This window comes from Stigmatopora nigra, chromosome 6, assembly GCF_051989575.1.
Source record: "Stigmatopora nigra isolate UIUO_SnigA chromosome 6, RoL_Snig_1.1, whole genome shotgun sequence".
NCBI lineage: Eukaryota > Metazoa > Chordata > Actinopteri > Syngnathiformes > Syngnathidae > Stigmatopora > Stigmatopora nigra.
The window spans coordinates 14,524,275-14,543,419 of record NC_135513.1 but is presented as its reverse complement, the minus strand read 5'-3'; the positions used below and the strand labels follow the sequence as shown (position 1 = coordinate 14,543,419).

General features: G+C 33.3%; 1 protein-coding gene across 11 annotated transcripts in view; it reads right to left on the bottom strand.

The window, feature by feature from the left end:
* inpp4b (inositol polyphosphate-4-phosphatase type II B) overlaps window positions 1-19,145 on the bottom strand; it is a 97,195-nt gene that overhangs the window by 4,875 nt on the left and 73,175 nt on the right. For 8 of the 11 annotated variants that reach the window (XM_077718462.1, XM_077718463.1, XM_077718464.1 and 5 more), the window contains 13 exons: window positions 18,328-18,458; window positions 16,947-17,051; window positions 16,724-16,832; window positions 14,153-14,336; window positions 12,465-12,686; window positions 11,303-11,435; window positions 10,108-10,283; window positions 9,059-9,182; window positions 8,821-8,947; window positions 7,982-8,122; window positions 5,897-5,994; window positions 5,707-5,819; window positions 5,115-5,269 (listed from right to left, as the gene is read on the bottom strand). In XM_077718462.1, the coding sequence (XP_077574588.1) occupies window positions 5,115-5,269; window positions 5,707-5,819; window positions 5,897-5,994; window positions 7,982-8,122; window positions 8,821-8,947; window positions 9,059-9,182; window positions 10,108-10,283; window positions 11,303-11,435; window positions 12,465-12,686; window positions 14,153-14,336; window positions 16,724-16,832; window positions 16,947-17,051; window positions 18,328-18,458 (1,818 nt within the window). Of the gene's footprint in view, window positions 1-5,114; window positions 5,270-5,706; window positions 5,820-5,896; window positions 5,995-7,970; window positions 8,123-8,820; window positions 8,948-9,058; window positions 9,183-10,107; window positions 10,284-11,302; window positions 11,436-12,464; window positions 12,687-14,152; window positions 14,337-16,723; window positions 16,833-16,946; window positions 17,052-18,327; window positions 18,459-19,145 lie in introns of those variants that run through there. The other 3 variants (XM_077718468.1, XR_013326603.1, XM_077718469.1) reach the window with 3 other exon arrangements.

The window sequence follows — 19,145 nt, the reverse complement described above, 5'->3', positions numbered from 1 at the left end:
AGGCTTTTTTCGCAAAAAAACGACATAGTATAGTAAGGCTTTTTTTCGCAAAAAATGACATAGTATAGTAAGGCTTTTTTTTCGCAAAAAAACGACATAGTATAGTAAGGCTTTTTTTCGCAAAAAAAACACATAGTATAGTAAGGCTTTTTTTCGCAAAAAAACGACATAGAATAGTAAGGCTTTTTTTCGCAAATAAACGACATAGTATAGTATGGCTTTTTTTCTCAAAAAAACGACATAGTATAGTAAGGCTTTTTTCGAAAAAAAAAAACGACATAGTATAGTAAGGCTTTTTTCGCAAAAAATGACATAGTATAGTAAGGCTTTTTTTTTCGCAAAAAAACGACATAGTATAGTAAGGCTTTTTTTCGCAAAAAAAACACAGTATAGTAAGGCTTTTTTTCGCAAATAAACGACATAGTATAGTATGGCTTTTTTTCGCAAAAAAACGACATAGTATAGTAAGGCTTTTTTCGCAAAAAAACGGCATAGTATAGTAAGGCTTTTTTTCGCAAAAAAATGACATAGTATAGTAAGGCTTTTTTTCGCAAAAAACGACATAGTATAGTAAGGCTTTTTTTCGCAAAAAAACGACATAGTATAGTAAGGCTTTTTTTCGCAAAAAACGACATAGTATAGTAAGGCTTTCTTTCGCAAAAAACGACATAGTATAGTAAGGCTTTTTTTCGCAAAAAAACGACATAGTATAGTAAGGCTTTTTTTCGCAAATAAACGACATAGTATAGTATGGCTTTTTTTCTCAAAAAAACGACATAGTATAGTAAGGCTTTTTTCGCAAAAAAACGACATAGTATAGTAAGGCTTTTTTCGCAAAAAATGACATAGTATAGTAAGGCTTTTTTTTCGCAAAAAAACGACATAGTATAGTAAGGCTTTTTTTCGCAAAAAAACGACATAGTATAGTAAGGCTTTTTTTCGCAAAAAACGACATAGTATAGTAAGGCTTTTTTTCGCAAAAAAAATGACATAGTATAGTAAGGCTTTTTTTCGCAAAAAAACGACATAGTATAGTAAGGCTTTTTTTCGCAAAAAAACGACATAGTATAGTAAGGCTTTTTTTCGCAAAAAACGACATAGTATAGTAAGGCTTTTTTTCGCAAAAAAACGACATAGTATAGTAAGGCTTTTTTTCGCAAATAAACGACATAGTATAGTATGGCTTTTTTTTCGCAAAAAAACGACATAGTATAGTAAGGCTTTTTTCGCAAAAAAACGGCATAGTATAGTAAGGCTTTTTTTCGCAAAAAAAATGACATAGTATAGTAAGGCTTTTTTTCGCAAAAAAACGACATAGTATAGTAAGGCTTTTTTTCGCAAAAAAACGACATAGTATAGTAAGGCTTTCTTTCGCAAAAAACGACATAGTATAGTAAGGCTTTTTTTCGCAAAAAAACGACATAGTATAGTAAGGCTTTTTTTCTTTAAAAACGACATAGTATAGTAAGGCTTTTTTTCGCAAAAAAAATGACATAGTATAGTAAGGCTTTTTTCGCAAAAAAACGACATAGTATAGTAAGGCTTTTTTTCGCAAAAAAACGACATAGTATAGTAAGGCTTTTTTTCGCAAAAAACGACATAGTATAGTAAGGCTTTCTTTCGCAAAAAACGACATAGTATAGTAAGGCTTTTTTTCGCAAAAAAACGACATAGTATAGTAAGGCTTTTTTTCGCAAATAAACGACATAGTATAGTATGGCTTTTTTTCTCAAAAAAACGACATGGTATAGTAAGGCTTTTTTCGCAAAAAAACGACATAGTATAGTAAGGCTTTTTTCGCAAAAAATGACATAGTATAGTAAGGCTTTTTTTTCGCAAAAAAACGACATAGTATAGTAAGGCTTTTTTTCGCAAAAAAACGACATAGTATAGTAAGGCTTTTTTTCGCAAAAAAACGACATAGTATAGTAAGGCTTTTTTTCGCAAAAAAAATGACATAGTATAGTAAGGCTTTTTTTCGCAAAAAAACGACATAGTATAGTAAGGCTTTTTTTCGCAAAAAAACGACATAGTATAGTAAGGCTTTTTTTCGCAAAAAACGACATAGTATAGTAAGGCTTTTTTTCGCAAAAAAACGACATAGTATAGTAAGGCTTTTTTTCGCAAAAAAACGGCATAGTATAGTAAGGCTTTTTTTCGCAAAAAAAATGACATAGTATAGTAAGGCTTTTTTTCTTTAAAAACGACATAGTATAGTAAGGCTTTTTTTCGCAAAAAAACGACATAGTATAGTAAGGCTTTCTTTCGCAAAAAACGACATAGTATAGTAAGGCTTTTTTTCGCAAAAAAACGACATAGTATAGTAAGGCTTTTTTTCTTTAAAAACGACATAGTATAGTAAGGCTTTTTTTCGCAAAAAAACGACATAGTATAGTAAGGCTTTTTTTCGCAAAAAACGACATAGTATAGTAAGGCTTTTTTCGCAAAAAAACGACATAGTATAGTAAGGCTTTTTTTTCGCAAAAAAACGACATAGTATAGTAAGGCTTTTTTTCGCAAAAAAACGACATAGTATAGTAAGGCTTTTTTTCTTTAAAAACGACATAGTATAGTAAGGCTTTTTTTCGCAAAAAAACGACATAGTATAGTAAGGCTTTTTTTCGCAAAAAACGACATAGTATAGTAAGGCTTTCTTTCGCAAAAAACGACATAGTATAGTAAGGCTTTTTTTTCGCAAAAAAACGACATAGTATAGTAAGGCTTTTTTTCGCAAATAAACGACATAGTATAGTATGGCTTTTTTTCGCAAAAAAACGACATAGTATAGTAAGGCTTTTTTCGCAAAAAAACGACATAGTATAGTAAGGCTTTTTTCCGCAAAAAATGACATAGTATAGTAAGGCTTTTTTTTCGCAAAAAAACGACATAGTATAGTAAGGCTTTTTTTCGCAAAAAAACGACATAGTATAGTAAGGCTTTTTTTCGCAAATAAACGACATAGTATAGTATGGCTTTTTTTCGCAAAAAAACGACATAGTATAGTAAGGCTTTTTTCGCAAAAAAACGACATAGTATAGTAAGGCTTTTTTTCGCAAAAAAACGACATAGTATAGTAAGGCTTTTTTTTCGCAAAAAAAACACATAGTATAGTAAGGCTTTTTTTCGCAAATAAACGACATAGTATAGTATGGCTTTTTTTCGCAAAAAAACGACATAGTATAGTAAGGCTTTTTTCGCAAAAAAACGGCATAGTATAGTAAGGCTTTTTTTCGCAAAAAAATGACATAGTATAGTAAGGCTTTTTTTCGCAAAAAAACGACATAGTATAGTAAGGCTTTTTTTTCGCAAAAAAACGACATAGTATAGTAAGGGTTTTTTCGCAAAAAAACGACATAGTATAGTAAGGCTTTTTTTTCGCAAAAAACGACATAGTATAGTAAGGCTTTTTTTCGCAAAAAACGACATAGTATAGTAAGGCTTTTTTTCGCAAAAAAACGACATAGTATAGTAAGGCTTTTTTAGTAAAATAGCGACATAGTATAGTAAGGCTTTTTTTCGCAAAAAACGACATAGTATAGTAAGGCTTTTTTTCGCAAAAAACGACATAGTATAGTAAGGCTTTTTTTCGAAAAAAAACGACATAGTATAGTAAGGCTTTTTTAGTAAAATAGCGACATAGTATAGTAAGGCTTTTTTTCGCAAAAAACGACATAGTATAGTAAGGCTTTTTTAGTAAAATAGCGACATAGTATAGTAAGGCTTTTTTTCGCAAAAAACGACATAGTATAGTAAGGCTTTTTTTCGCAAAAAACGACATAGTATAGTAAGGCTTTTTTTCGCAAAAAAACGACATAGTATAGTAAGGCTTTTTTAGTAAAATAGCGACATAGTATAGTAAGGCTTTTTTTCGCAAAAAACGACATAGTATAGTAAGGCTTTTTTAGTAAAATAGCGACATAGTATAGTAAGGCTTTTTTTCGCAAAAAACGACATAGTATAGTAAGGCTTTTTTTCGCAAAAAACGACATAGTATAGTAAGGCTTTTTTTCGCAAAAAAACAACATAGTATAGTAAGGCTTTTTTTCGCAAAAAACGACATAGTATAGTAAGGCTTTTTTTCGCAAAAAAACGACATGGTATAGTAAGGCTTTTTTTCGCAAAAAAATGACATAGTATAGTAAGGCTTTTTTTTCGCAAAAAACGACATAGTATAGTAAGGCTTTTTTCGCAAAAAAACGACATAGTATAGTAAGGCTTTTTTTCGCAAAAAAACGACATAGTATAGTAAGGCTTTTTTTCGCAAAAAAACGACATAGTATAGTAAGGCTTTTTTTTCGCAAAAAACGACATAGTATAGTAAGGCTTTTTTTCGCAACAAACGACATAGTATAGTAAGGCTTTTTTTCGCAAAAAACAACATAGTATAGTAAGGCTTTTTTTCGCAAAAAACGACATAGTATAGTAAGGCTTTTTTTCGGAAAAAAACGACATAGTATAGTAAGGCTTTTTTTCGCAAAAAAACGACATAGTATAGTAAGGCTTTTTTTCGCAAAAAAACGACATAGTATAGTAAGGCTTTTTTTCGCAAAAAAACGACATAGTATAGTAAGGCTTTTTTTCGCAAAAAACGACATAGTATAGTAAGGCTTTTTTAGTAAAATAGCGACATAGTATAGTAAGGCTTTTTTTCGCAAAAAAACGACATAGTATAGTAAGGCTTTTTTTCGCAAAAAACGACATAGTATAGTAAGGCTTTTTTTCGCAAAAAAACGACATAGTATAGTAAGGCTTTTTTTCGCAAAAAAACGACATAGTATAGTAAGGCTTTTTTCGCAAAAAACGACATAGTATAGTAAGGCTTTTTTTCGCAAAAAAACGACATAGTATAGTAAGGCTTTTTTTTCGCAAAAAAACGACATAGTATAGTAAGGCTTTTTTTTTCGCAAAAAACGACATAGTATAGTAAGGGTTTTTTTCTTAAAAACAATGGTGGCCATCTTGGATGGCGCAGGATTTTTAGCGAGGGAAAAGCGCATGTGTAATTGGCAATGGAGGCGTGTGATGAGAAGGGACGGATGGATGGTGGACGGAGTTGAATTTTTGGCTACTATTGACAGCGATTGCAGGTGAAGTGGAAAGATGGAAGGGCTCACCTGCGCATGCAGTCCAACGCACGGATGAAGAAGTCCTTGCTAAGCTGGTGCTCGTCGCGTAGGAGGGCGCACTGCTCCAACGTGACGGACATGGACGTCCGGTCTTTGGCACTTTTGCAGCTGGTGAACCTGATGCCGTTTACGCGTCGGCAAATCTGGACATAAGAGTGTAAGACAAGTACATTTAAAAAAATGTATGTTATGTTACGAGCACGTTGCCATGCAAAAAGTCTGATTTTAGTGATATTAAACACATTTTCTGTACTATTAAACCACTAGTTATGTGTTACTTTGTTAATAAATGTCCAATTAGAACAAATAAAAATGGTTTTACAATCCAATATCCTATTTTTGGGTGTTTTTTCAGAGGTTTGGAACAAATTCAATTGTTTTTAGTTCAATTTGATAGAAAAAGTTGGTTTGAGTTATGAGTAAATCGACATAAGAGCTCAGTCTTGGACTGCTCTAAGCTCATATCTCGAGGTATTATTTGAAATACATGCAATTCACTACAGTTTTTTTAACTACAACATTTCAACATTTGACATTTTTTTGGGAGGAGTTTGTTTAGACATCCAAGTGGAATATTTACCGCCGCCGCGCTCCAAAGAATCTCCACATTCTTCCTCCTCTTGGCGATTACATTCTGGCCCAAACTTTCAAGTAGTTCCTTGACATCGCCCTGACTTTGGAAACACGGTAGACCTGTTTTGATACAAAAAATAAAAATAAAAATCAGCCAAATTCAGACTATCTGCACCTCGCCGATAAGCCGAACCTACATTCGCGTGGCACCTTTTCGCTCAGCGTTTGGTAGTAACACTCCAGCGCCGCAAAGTTGTTCTGGTTGATTCTCTCTTGGAGGGAAATGTCTCCAAACCTGGGGAAAAAAGCCTTACTATGTCGGTTTTTAAGAAAAAAAGCCTTACTATACGATGTCGTTTTTTAAAGAAAAAAAGCCTTACTATACTATGTCGTTTTTAAAGAAAAAAAGCCTTACTATACTATGTTGTTTTTTAAAGAAAAAAGCCTTACTATACTATGTCGTTTTTTAGCAAAAAAAAAGCCTTACTATACTATGTCGTTTTTTGCGAAAAAAAAGCCTTACTATACTATGTCGTTTTTAAAGAAAAAAAAGCCTTACTATACTATGTCGTTTTTAAAGAAAAAAAAGCCTTACTATACTATGTCGTTTTTTGCGAAAAAAAAAGCCTTACTTTACTATGTCGTTTTTTTGCGAAAAAAAGCCTTACTATACTATGTCGTTTTTTGCGAAAAAAAGCCTTACTATACTATGTCGTTTTTTGCGAAAAAAAGCCTTACTATACTATGTTGTTTTTTGCGAAAAAAAAAGCCTTACTATACTATGTTGTTTTTTTGCGAAAAAAAGCCTTACTATACTATGTCGTTTTTTGGCGAAAAAAGCCTTACTATACTACGTCGTTTTTTTTGCGAAAAAAGCCTTACTATACTATGTCGTTTTTTGCGAAAAAAAAGCCTTACTATACTATGTCGTTTTTTTACGAAGAAAAAGCCTTACTATACTATGTCGTTTTTTTAGGAAATAACAGCCTTACTATACTATGTCGTTTTTTTGCGAAAAAAAGCCTTACTATACTATGTCTATTTTTTAAGAAAAAAAGCCTTACTATACTATGTGGTTTTTTAAAGAAAAAAAGCCTTACTATACTATGTCGTTTTTTTGCGAAAAAAAGCCTTACTATACTATGTCGTTTTTTTTGCGAAAAAAAAGCCTTACTATACTATGTCGTTTTTTGCGAAAAAAAAGCCCTACTATACTATGTTGTTTTTAAAGAAAAAAAGCCTTACTATACTATGTCGTTTTTTAACGAAAAAAAGCCTTACTATACTATGTCGTTTTTTAGGAAAAAATAGCCTTACTATACTATGTCGTTTTTAAAGAAAAAAAGCCTAACTATACTATGTCGTTTTTTTGCGAAAAAAGCCTTACTATACTATGTTGCTTTTTTGCGAAAAAAAGCCTTACTATATATACTATGTCGTTTTTAAAGAAAAAAAGCCTTACTATACGATGTCGTTTTTTAAAGAAAAAAAGCCTTACTATACTATGTCGTTTTTAAAGAAAAAAAGCCTTACTATACTATGTCGTTTTTTGCGAAAAAAAAGCCTTACTATACTATGTCGTTTTTTCGCGAAAAAAGCCTTACTATACTATGTCGTTTTTTGCGAGAAAAAAAGCCTTACTATACTATGTTGTTTTTTTGCAAAAAAAAGCCTTACTATACTATGTCGTTTTTAAAGAAAAAAAGCCTTACTATACTATGTCATTTTTAAAGAAAAAAAGCCTTACTATACTATGTCGTATTTTTGCAAAAAAAAGCCTTACTATACTATGTCGTTTTTAAAGAAAAAAAGCCTTACTATACTATGTCGTTTTTAAAGAAAAAAAAGCCTTACTATACTATGTCGTTTTTTTGCGAAAAAAAGCCTTACTATACTATGTTGTTTTTTTGCAAAAAAAAAGCCTTACTATACTATGTTGTTTTTAAAGAAAAAAAGCCTTACTATACTATGTCGTTTTTTAAAGAAAAAAAGCCTTACTATACTATGTTGTTTTTTTGCGAAAAAAAGCCTTACTATACTATGTCGTTTTTTTGCGAAAAAAAGCCTTACTATACTATGTCGTTTTTAAAGAAAAAAAGCCTTACTATACTATGTCGTTTTTTAAATACAAAAAGCCTTACTATACTATGTCGTTTTTTAGGAAAAAATAGCCTTACTATACTATGTCGTTTTTAAAGAAAAAAAGCCTTACTATACTATGTGATTTTTAAAGAAAAAAAGCCTTTGGGGTTATTATTTCTTTCATTTGACCTTTATCTGACCTCTCGGCGATGGTTTGCTGCTCGTTGATGCCGACGTTGAAAAGGACGGGGCAGACGCGCAGGGGCCGGCCCTCCTTGATTTCCTCCGGCATGTTCTGGAAGGCGGGGCCTGGCAGTGGGACCTCTACCGTGAAGTTGTCCCTGTGGAAGACAATCCAAGTTTTGACATTTACATATCCACTATTGGAAACTTTGTCCATAGCTTTTTTTTCTATAGGTGTCAAAGTGGTGGCCCCGGGGCCAAATCTGGCCCACCAAATCATTTTGTGCGGCCCGGGAAAGTAAATGATGAGTGCCGCCTTTCAGTTTTAGGATCAAATAAAAATGAAGAGTATAGATGTATATTAAATTTCCTAGTTTTTTCCCTTTTAATACAATAATTGTCATTTTTTTAATCATTTTTTCGGTGTTTTTAGTTCAAAAATAATTTTGTAAAATCTAAAATATATGTAAAAAAAAAGGTAAAATAAACATTGTTTTAGATTTATAAAAATCTGAATATTCAGGGCTTTTAATCCAGTTCTTTAAATCAATAAATGTATTTTTTTAATCATTTTTTCTGTGTTTTTAGTTCAAAAAATATTTTGTAAAATATAAAAATATATTTAAAAAAAGCTCAAATAAACATTGTTTTAGATCTATAAAAATTGGAATATTCAGGGCTTTTAATCCAGTTCTTTTAATCCATTTGTAAAAAAAAAAAATAATAATAATATTATATAACCGATAAATTTCATTGTCACAGTAGCAATAGGATGAGAATACAGACACAGCAAATTACATTATAGAGATAAATAAAAAGATAGGTCATAAATAAACAATAAAAAAAAATATCTTACCGTCTGCCTCGCACTACAGGCTGAAGGTCACCGGGGTGGTCAGTCCTGGCGCGGGTCACCTTAAAAACCACCCTGCGGAGGTCGGCCACGCCCACTTCCATGTCCTCCAGCATGCCGATCTCCTCGCCTTGGAACGGCGCCCGCGGTGCGTTGGAAAAAAAGGACAAGAAACGACTGAAGCGTACTGCGCCCGTGTTTGGGAATGGTCGGCGGGGGTGTCGGTGTTTGGGCAACTCACTGTGGGTGCTGAGCAGGCTCTCGAACTGGGCCACTAGGCCCACTAGGTGGAGCTGTCTCAGGAAACCTTTGTCTTGCATTCCAGCGTAGAGACGCATGACGAAACCGCAGGACAACACTGCCAGCTGGTGTGCCGCCACATAAAAACATAAATAAAGAATTAAAAACATTTTCTTGTCAATATTTATCTATTTAAATGTGTATTTATGTATACAGTAATCCCTCGATTATTGCGGTTAATGTAGACCAGACAAGGCCGCGATAAATGGGGAAAAAATGCAAGGTAGGGTCAGGGGAGGGGCTTATGCTTGCAAGTTTTGGCGTGGATTTTCATATTTTTATGGACTTTAAAAAATAATTATAATAATAATCTACAGTGGAAAAAAGTAGTGAATTTGTGATAAGTGATAATTGAGGGATTACTGTAAAAATAAAATGTTAAATGTACTTTTTTGGACCAAAAGTTTATATTTTTTACCCAAAAATAAAATGAAAAATCCCATGTCCTGGTAATATTAATAATAATTTAAGTGGAGAAAGCTAGTGAATTTGCGATAAGTGATAATTGAGGGATTACTGTAAAAATAAAATGTTAAATGTACTTTTTTGGACCAAAATTTTCAATTTTTTACCTAAAAATAAAATGCAAATACCGTGTCCTAGTAATGTTAATAATAATTTAAGTGGAGAAAACTACTGAATTCGTGATAAGTGATAATTGAGGAATTTCTGTAAAAATAAAATATTAAACGTACTTTTTTTGGACCAAAAAGTTCCAATTTTTACCCAAAAATAAAATGCAAAAATCCCATGACCATTCACATGTTACATTCTAACCACATATTAAAATTTGAACCAATTCAAAAATATTTCTCATTTTCCATCAAAAACTTTTTTTTTAACAAAAAAAGAGACCACAACTAAAAGTTTACATATCACACAAGCAATTTAGAGGTTTTCTAACATGTTGACAACGGTAGGAATTAGCAAAAAAATTAAAAAAAAAAAAATACTTCACAAAAAAATCCACCAAAAAACGTATTGACTTACAGCTTGACTGAAAACGACGTCTCTTCTCTGCTGGACGAGGACCCCCATGGGGACACCACAGGCGGCCTCTTGCAAGAGCACAAAGGTCACGGCCCTCTTGGCCTTATCCACCACCCGAGTCACGCACTCCTTCAGCCTGGCCACCAGGGGGCGCAGCTGCTCCCGCCAGTCGCTTTCTGCACCCAAGAAAAACCAGTGTCAGTTCTTTAGCGCCTCTTTTTGCTCGGACATCTCAAGGGCGAGTGTTTATACGGCGCCGCGGTGCATAATGGATGATTGGCGGTTAACGGCAGGTCATTAAACGCATCGTGAAATTACGTTCCAGGATAGGACGCCACGTTTGGGGAAGAAGGACTTTGTGAAATGAGTTGCAAATGACAGCCATGGAATTGAGCCACGTACCCCAGTTTAGCCATTCAGGTAAACTTTTACCATTTTTTTTAACTAACAATAAACTTCATAGAGACCCAAAAAGGGCACGAAAGTTCTGTTTAAATGACATTTTTGTTAGTAAAAGACAGGGGGCGCCGAAACATTGACAGAGGCTATGATTGCGCTGAGTTTGAGCACATGGAAATTTGATTTAAAAAATGGTGTAAAGACCAAACTACCGTATTTTCAGGACTATAGGGCGCACCACATTATAAGGCGCATCCTCAGGAAATGACATTTTTTCCATATATAAGGCGCACTGGATTATAAGGTGCAGTGTCTATTTTGGAGAAAATTTAATACTTTTAAGTGCGCCTTATAGTGGTGAAAATACGGTAATTGCTATTGACTTCCAGGTATGAAGCACTCATTCACTACACAGTCACCTCTAGAGCCAGCCATTGTTGATGTTTGGGATTTTTTTTGGATAAAATCTTGCACTGGGGGAGGAGCTATACGATGGAAGATTATGTAAACTAAGATGGCGTCTGCATATTTAACAGTATTGAGTATTCAGTTCAGGCGTTTGTGTTTTTTTAATACCCGACAGTGGTGGTTTTTCGTTTTTGATTTTCAGTTATTTTTCATATATAAGGCGCACTGGATTATAAGGCGCACTGTCTATTTTGGAGAAAATTTAAGACTTTTAAGTGCGCCTTACAGTCGTGAAAATACGGTAATATATATAAAATAAAATGAAAAGTGATATGAAGTATAATACAGTAAAGAAGAGGGTTTTTATGATGCTAGTTAGTTGCCTTACGTGGGTTGTGCGAGGTGATGACGTCGGCCAGTTGGTTGTGGTCGTCGCTTCCGGTTCCGGCCCGCTCGGTCAGCTGATCCACCATGGCCACCACGCAGTTGAGGCGCTTGGCCACGCTGGCCCAAATTCTGTCCTGAAACACGCCAACAATCACGCAAAAACCAAGCAAGTAGACATTCGAACATACATTTTGGAACTAATATATAATACTTTGTGTTTTTGTTGTAAAATGGGACTTCATTTGAGTAACAATTAATTTTTCCTCCTAAATAAATCAAACAGCAAGTTTGAAACTTGACAGTTTTTTTTGTTCCATAAAAATCTTTCTAAATTTGTTATCCTGACATTAATTTTTGTATTATTCCGATATATTTTTGCTGTAAATATCCCATTTTACTATGGCAAAATTTTCCCACTATGTTATCATAACTAGAAATATTTCCATTATGGACTTTTCTAATGACATGAGTCTAGTTTTATTAAACTAAAATGACAAACCTTATATTATAGCCCTAAAACAGGTGTCAAAGTGGTGGCCCGGGGGCCAAATCTGGCCCGCTGCATCAATTTTTGCGGCCCGGGAAAGTAAATGATGAGTGCAGACTTTCTGTTTTAAGATCAAATTAATATGAAGAGTATAGATGTATATTAAATTTCCTGATTTTGCCCCTTTTAAATCAATAATTGTCATTTTTTAATCATTTTTTCGGATTTTTAGTTCAAAAATCATTGAGTAAAATCTAAAAATATATTTAAAAAAAGCTAAAATAAACATTGTTTTAGATCTATAAAAAACTGAATTTTCAGGGATTTTAATCCAGTTCTTTTAAACCATTTATAAAAAAAAATCTACTGTATTTTCCATATATAAGGCGCACTGCATTATAAGGCGCACTGTCTATTTTGGAGAAAATTTCAGACTTTTAAGTGCGTCTTGTAGTCGTGAAAATACGGTAAATATTTATATAATATGTCTATAATGGTCTAAAAATATAAAAATATATGAAAAAAGCTAAAATAAACATTGTTTTGGATCTATAAAAACTAAAGTTATTTTAATCCATTTATAAAAAAAAAATCTAAATATTACGTCTAAAATGACATTAATAAAATGTGGAACATTCCTATCATAAAAAAATCCAATTTTACTGTTAAAACTTGCCCATTCCTCCTCGTCGTACTCTTTGTGTTGCGGGATGGCGTCTCCCCGTCCTCGTTTCCCGTCGTCGTTATCGTCAGGCGAGGGTGACGGCGACGTCGTCCTGCCGGAAACGAGGTCGCCGCCCTGCTGGTTGTCGGAAACATAACCGGGCCGGGCGGCGTGCAGAGCCAACAGGGCGCATTTCACCAACTCGTCCTTGAGAGTGTGGACAAATTGCTCTGTCTGGGAGACACACAAGGGGAGGGAAAACGTGGTTGCCAGGTTGTTTGGGGATCTCTGGAATTTCCAGGCGACGCCCGCCGAAGCCAAGGTGATTAAAGACATCAACAAACGAGTCAATTACTCGTTCGGGACGCGTCTCGGAGGAGCGTCCACGCTTTGATGGCGGAATTCATAAAGAACACAATAATACACGTCCCCCCTAAACCGCCGCCCCTTTTCCAGTGGGGCGGAAGGGATAAAAGCCCCACCCCCTCCGATTCATGGCGGCCGCGATGCAATTACGGCGGAGAGATCCGACGGGAACAGCGGGCGCCAAGGTCAGCGCGCTTTCAATAAAAAACTTGTTTTCGTCATGGAGGGACAATTGGGTTGTGGAAATATGTTTTTTGGGGGGGAAGGAATATATATATATATATATATATATATTTTTTTTTTTTTTAACTTATTTTGAAGGGCAGTTTAGTTATTATTATTTTTTTGTGTGTGAGTTTTTGAGTCAAAATATTACAAACCAAAAATGTTTTATTTTTTTAATGTTATATATGTAATGTAATCCATATCTCCTAAAACTATTAATATTACTAATTTATTTTATGTAGTTTTACTTTATATATCTAATATTACTATTAGTATTACTATGTTATTTTATACAGTTTTACTTCCTATATATATTATTACTATTAGTATTACTATTGTATTTTATATGGTTTTACATCATATATATAATATTACTATTAGTATTACTATTTTATTTTATGTAGTTTTACTTTGTATAATAATATTACTATTATTATTAATAATTTATTTTATACACAGTTTTACTTTATATATCTAATATTACTATTAGTATTACAATTTTATTTTATATAGTTTTACTTTGTATATATATAATATTACTATTAGTATTACTAATTTATTTTATACACAGTTCAACATTATATATCTATTATTACTATTAGTATTACTTTTTTATTTCATATAGCTTTACTTTGTATATATAATATTACTATTAGTATTACTCATTTATTTTATATAGTTTTACTTTATATATCTAATAGTACTATTAGTATTACCATGTTATTTTATATAGTTTTACTTCCTATACATAATATTATTATTAGTATTACAATTTTATTTTATATAGTATTACTTTGTATATATAATATTACTATTAGTATTACCCATTTATTTTATACAGTTTTACTTTATATATCTATTATTACTATTAGTATTACTATTTTATTTTATATAGTTTTACTTTATATCTAATATTACTATTAGTATTACAATTGTATTTTTTTTTAGTTTTACTTCATATATATAATATTACTATTAGTATTACTAATTCATTTTATATACAGTTTTACTTTATATATCTAATATTACTATAGCAGCAGATGTCCCTCATTAATTATGCCGATAAAAAAAAACAACTGTATAAAAAGTGACTTTTTTCCACCACTTACCTTGTCTGTGAGGTTTTTGAGCGCCTCCCTGAGGCCGGGAGTGGAACGCTCCTGCGCGGCGTGGAGCAGTTGGTCGGCGAGGTTAGCGATGAGTGGCTGGAGGTGGCCTACACTGCTTAGGACCTCCTGAGCTCTGGCTGTGTGCTCGGGTGAGTAGTAAATGCACTGGTACGCCGTGCTGAAGCTACAAAATCACAAAAATATTCATAAAAATATCATATATGATCAGAAATCGGCCCCTTCCCTTTCCCAGATGGATGTTAAATATATTATTTTCTGAACATTTGAATCTACTTCCATTTGCCCAATATTCTCTTCCCGAAATTTGTCAAAAATTCAAAACAATCCGCAAAAAAATAGCTTTTACCACCAAATCCTTTTCCCAAAGACTACAGTTCTACGTCCCTAACTTTAATTTACACGTCTACGATTGGTCGCCCTACGAGGCGAATCCATCACAGTTCGTAGCAAGAAAATAACCCGTAGCCTCGAAGCAGAGGTGTTAGCTTGCGGCTAATAAAATAGCAATTTGTCTTTGTTTCCACAGTCTGGAAAGATGGTGATAGTGTAGTGTGTCATGTGTATGGGAGTGTGTAGCTTTCAGCATCTATTAAAAAGCTTCCATCAGCCCAACCTGGCAACCACCCTCGCGTCCGATGTACTTTGTCTTGCGGGATGGCCCCCGAAAGAGTCGGATCAATATTTGCGTTTAGTATTCTCTGGGAGGCTACGGACTCTAACGTAGCCGCCATTTATCTTCCTTGAATACAAGCATTGGCAGCTCTAATTGCGCTGATAAAATTCGGGTTTTTATGGCGTTCTTGGACGTATGTTAACAGCCTCTTTTGGACCCTTTCGGATCTATAACCAAATTGGCTAAGCCTTGATAGCGATATGAATTAGGAAGTAGCATGTTTGCTAACAATGGGAGAGGGTTTAAGGCATTGGTGTCAAAGTGGCGGCCCGGGGGCAGAATCTGGACCACTGTATCATTTTGTGCGGCCCGGGAAAGTAAATGATGAGTGTTGACTTTCTGTTTTAGGATCAAATTCAAATGATAGATATAAATGTTTATTATATTTCCTGATTTTTACTATTTTAAATCAATAATTGCATTTTTTAATGATTTTTTTTGTTTTTTTTAGGTCAAAAATCATCTTGCAATATGTAAAAAATATTTTGTTTTCCACTTTTTTGTTTGCTTTTGCAATGAAAAAGAAATGATTCAATAAATGATTTTCCCCGACGGAGAAAAAAATGGTTAAATAAACAGTTTTAGATTTTATTTTTATTGTATTAATGGATTAAAAGAACTGGATTAAAAGCCCTGAATATTCATTTTTTTATAAATCTAAAACAAGGTTTATTTGAGCTTTTTTTTAAATATATTTTTTAGATTTTACTAAATGATTTTTGAACTAAAAACAGAAAAAAATGATTTAAAAAATGACTTTTATTTATTTAAAAGTGGAAAAATCAGGCAATGTAATATACATCTATACTCTTCATTTTAATTTGATCCTAAAACAGAAAGTCGACACTCATGATTTACTTTCCCGGGCCACAAAAAATGATACAGCGGGCCAAATTTGGCCCCCGGGCCGCCACTTTGACACCTGTGCTCTAACGTTAAAATAAGCAATGAAATTTGCATTTTTTCCTCTTCTAATATTGTGTTTTAAAATACATCTTTTTACAAGAATATTACAACGCATGACTTCCCGTCAGATCACTTTCTACTGCCACCTGACCGTCTTTCACGTCACCCCCGCGCGCTGCGAAAATTGTGGCCTGTTCAAAATCTAGCAATGTCTGATTGAACACCCAGGGAAAAGTACACCCGCATTTCCAATGGCAAATTAACAGGTGATGGCAATCCCTGGAAAATCCCCCAGATTTTTGCCACTCGTTTTTTGGTTCCCTGAAGAACTTGTTAGTTGGCTTTTTTGTTGTTTTGGGGTTACGGTGGCAGGAATGATTAGCCCTGGAGGTTTTGTCAAATGACAGACGTGCTTGACCCAGAACAGCTACCTCTTAAACCGCTGGTGTCAAAGTGGCGGCCCGGGGGCCAAATCTGGTCCGCCTCATTATTTTGTGCGGCCCGAGAAAGTCAATCATGAGTGCCGACTTTTTTTGTTTTTGGATCAAATTCAAATGAAGAGTATAGATGTATATTAAATGTCCTGATTTTGCCCCTTTTTAATCAATACTTGTCATTTTTTAATCCATTTTTTCTGTGTTTTTAGTTCAAAAATAATTTTGTAAAATCTAAAAATATATATAAAAAAAGCTAAAATAAATATTGTTTTAGATCTATAAAAAACGGAATATTCAGGTCTTTTAATCCATTTCTTTTAAACCATTGATAAAAAAATAACAATAATCTAAATATTATATCTAAAATGGTCCGGCCCACATACACAGATACAAATAGATTGTTAATTTAAAAGATTTTTTGTGTTTGTGGGGAATTCCAAACATGTTTTCATCCCTCTGTAATGAGTTAAAAAAAAACGTATCTCAAGTTTGTTTTTGGAAGAAAAAGGGAGTCAAAGAGTTGTTTTTTCTTACCTTTTCTTTTCAGCTTCATATCTGCCGAGGAGCCGTTGAAGACCCCCGCCTTTAAAGCCCTGGAAATGTGCTGCCGGGGCCCCCGCCGTCACAATATCGTAAGAAGCGTCTAAAAAAAATAAAATTAAAACAAAAAAAAAGTCAATACTCACTTTCTTGGCTGCCATTAACATGTCCATAAAAGGGACTGATGAATAAACACACGAGTAAGTCGGGGACAAACCTGTCTTTCTTGGACACGTCACCCTCATTCTCTGAGTGTGCAGGTTGATGGGAAGAAATTCCAGGGATTTCTGAGCTTTGCAACAACTGGGCTTGAAGGATGGACCTGAAAACCAAAAAAAAAATGCAGATGATGTCTTAGTGTAAAATTCAAAGCCCGCCACTAATAACAATTGATAAATCAAAATGACCAATGGAACAAAAAACAACCCAATTTAAACAAATCTAAAAGTAAAATCTACCGACACAAGGGACACAAATGTATTGAAATTAAACCAACTATTGGAACAAAAACCGACCCAAACTAAACCAACTAAATAAATTAAAACAATAAAAAATTAAACCAAAAAAGAAGAACCAAAAACAACCCAAACTAATCCAACAGCAATTAAAACAATAATAACTTAAACCAACCAATGGAACAAAAAAAAAAAAAAAACTAAATAAACAAAATCCAACAGCAATTAAAACCAAACTAAAATCAACCCAACCAAAAGGACCAAAAAACGTCCAAAAAAATTAAACCACCCAATGGAACAAAAAAAAAAAAAAACTCAAATAAACAAAAATCCAACACAATTAAAACCAAACTAAAATCAACCAAACCAAAAGGACCAAAAAACATCCAAAAAAAATTAAACCAACAATGGAACAAAAAACAACCCAAATAAACCAATTCAAGAGCAATTAAAAACAAACTAAAAAGAATCCAACCAAAAGGACCAAAATCTTCCAAAAAAAAATAAACCAACTAATGGAACAAAAACCAACACAAAAAAACAATTTAAACTTGCTATAACCTCAAAATAAAAATAAATAAACTGTTAGAATAGGCAAAATAAAGCTTATTGTCAACAACCCTGAACAAAAAAACCCTCAAAAAAGTCCTTCACCGCTTATGCCTATTTTTTAGCACTTATTTCCAAACAAATTTAAAAGAAAATTGTCAGCATGACTTAACAGCAACCAAACATAAAATAAACTAACCAACAATATATTTTTCTTCAAAAAGCCACCAAATCAATTCATATAGCAACAAAACACATTAACTTTGCTAGCGTTCGCGGAGGGTCCCGCAGACGTATAAAGGACAATTTCCCCCGGTAGTTAATTGCTAAAGTCCGCGGGGGGTCCTCAGTAAGAACACCAACAAAGTCGTGGGAATGGCGACGCATTTCAATGTTCGTTCCCAAGGACGAATGACGATAAAAGCAGCAAAAAAATGAATGACATTATGGATAAAGACGGAAAGGAAAAAGAGGCTCCCGAGCCAAGGACGGCTTGTGAAATTATTTTCACTCTCCGGCCTTTGTGGCCTGCAAGCAGAGGAAAAACCCACTTCCACTTCCGATTTCCAACGGCGACCATTCGTTAAGCCTTACCGTTGATTTTTTCCAATTCGGCCAGCGTCTCTTGGTAGGCGGCGATGATGGCGCCGTAGCGTGTGATCACCTCCTTCCGCAAGTTGTCCCAATGTGGAGAAAGTTCGCCCAGTTCCTTCAAATCCTGCACCCTGGAAATCAACAAATATTTGTAAAAAAAAAAAACAACACGTAGTTCACAGTTCCATGTCCGTGTAATCCTTTGAAAAAAATAATTAGAAAATAAATAATAAAATAAATAGACAGTGGCAGTTCCCAAGATTCTGGCTAGAGATATTTAAACTTTAATTCCATATATATATATCTACATCTATATCTATCTACATTAACATATATATATATCTAAATCTATATATCTATATACATCTATATCAATCTACATTTACGTCTATATATATCTATATCTATGTATTTCTATATGTATCTATATCTATGTATTTATATATGTATCTATATCTATTTCTATGTGTATCTATATCTATATATCTATATCTATGTAGCTATATCTATGTATCTATATCTATGTATCTATATCTATGTATCTATATATGTGTATCTATATCTATGTATCTATGTATCTATATATATCTATATACATCTATATATATCTATATACATCTATATCTACATTTACATCTATATATCTATATCTAAATCTATATATCTAAATCTATATAGCTATATATATGTATCTATATCTATGTATCTATATTTTTATGTCTATAACTATGTATCTGTATCTACATATCTATATCTACGTATCTATATTTATGTACCTGTATCTATATCTATGTAGCTGTATCTATATCTATGCATCT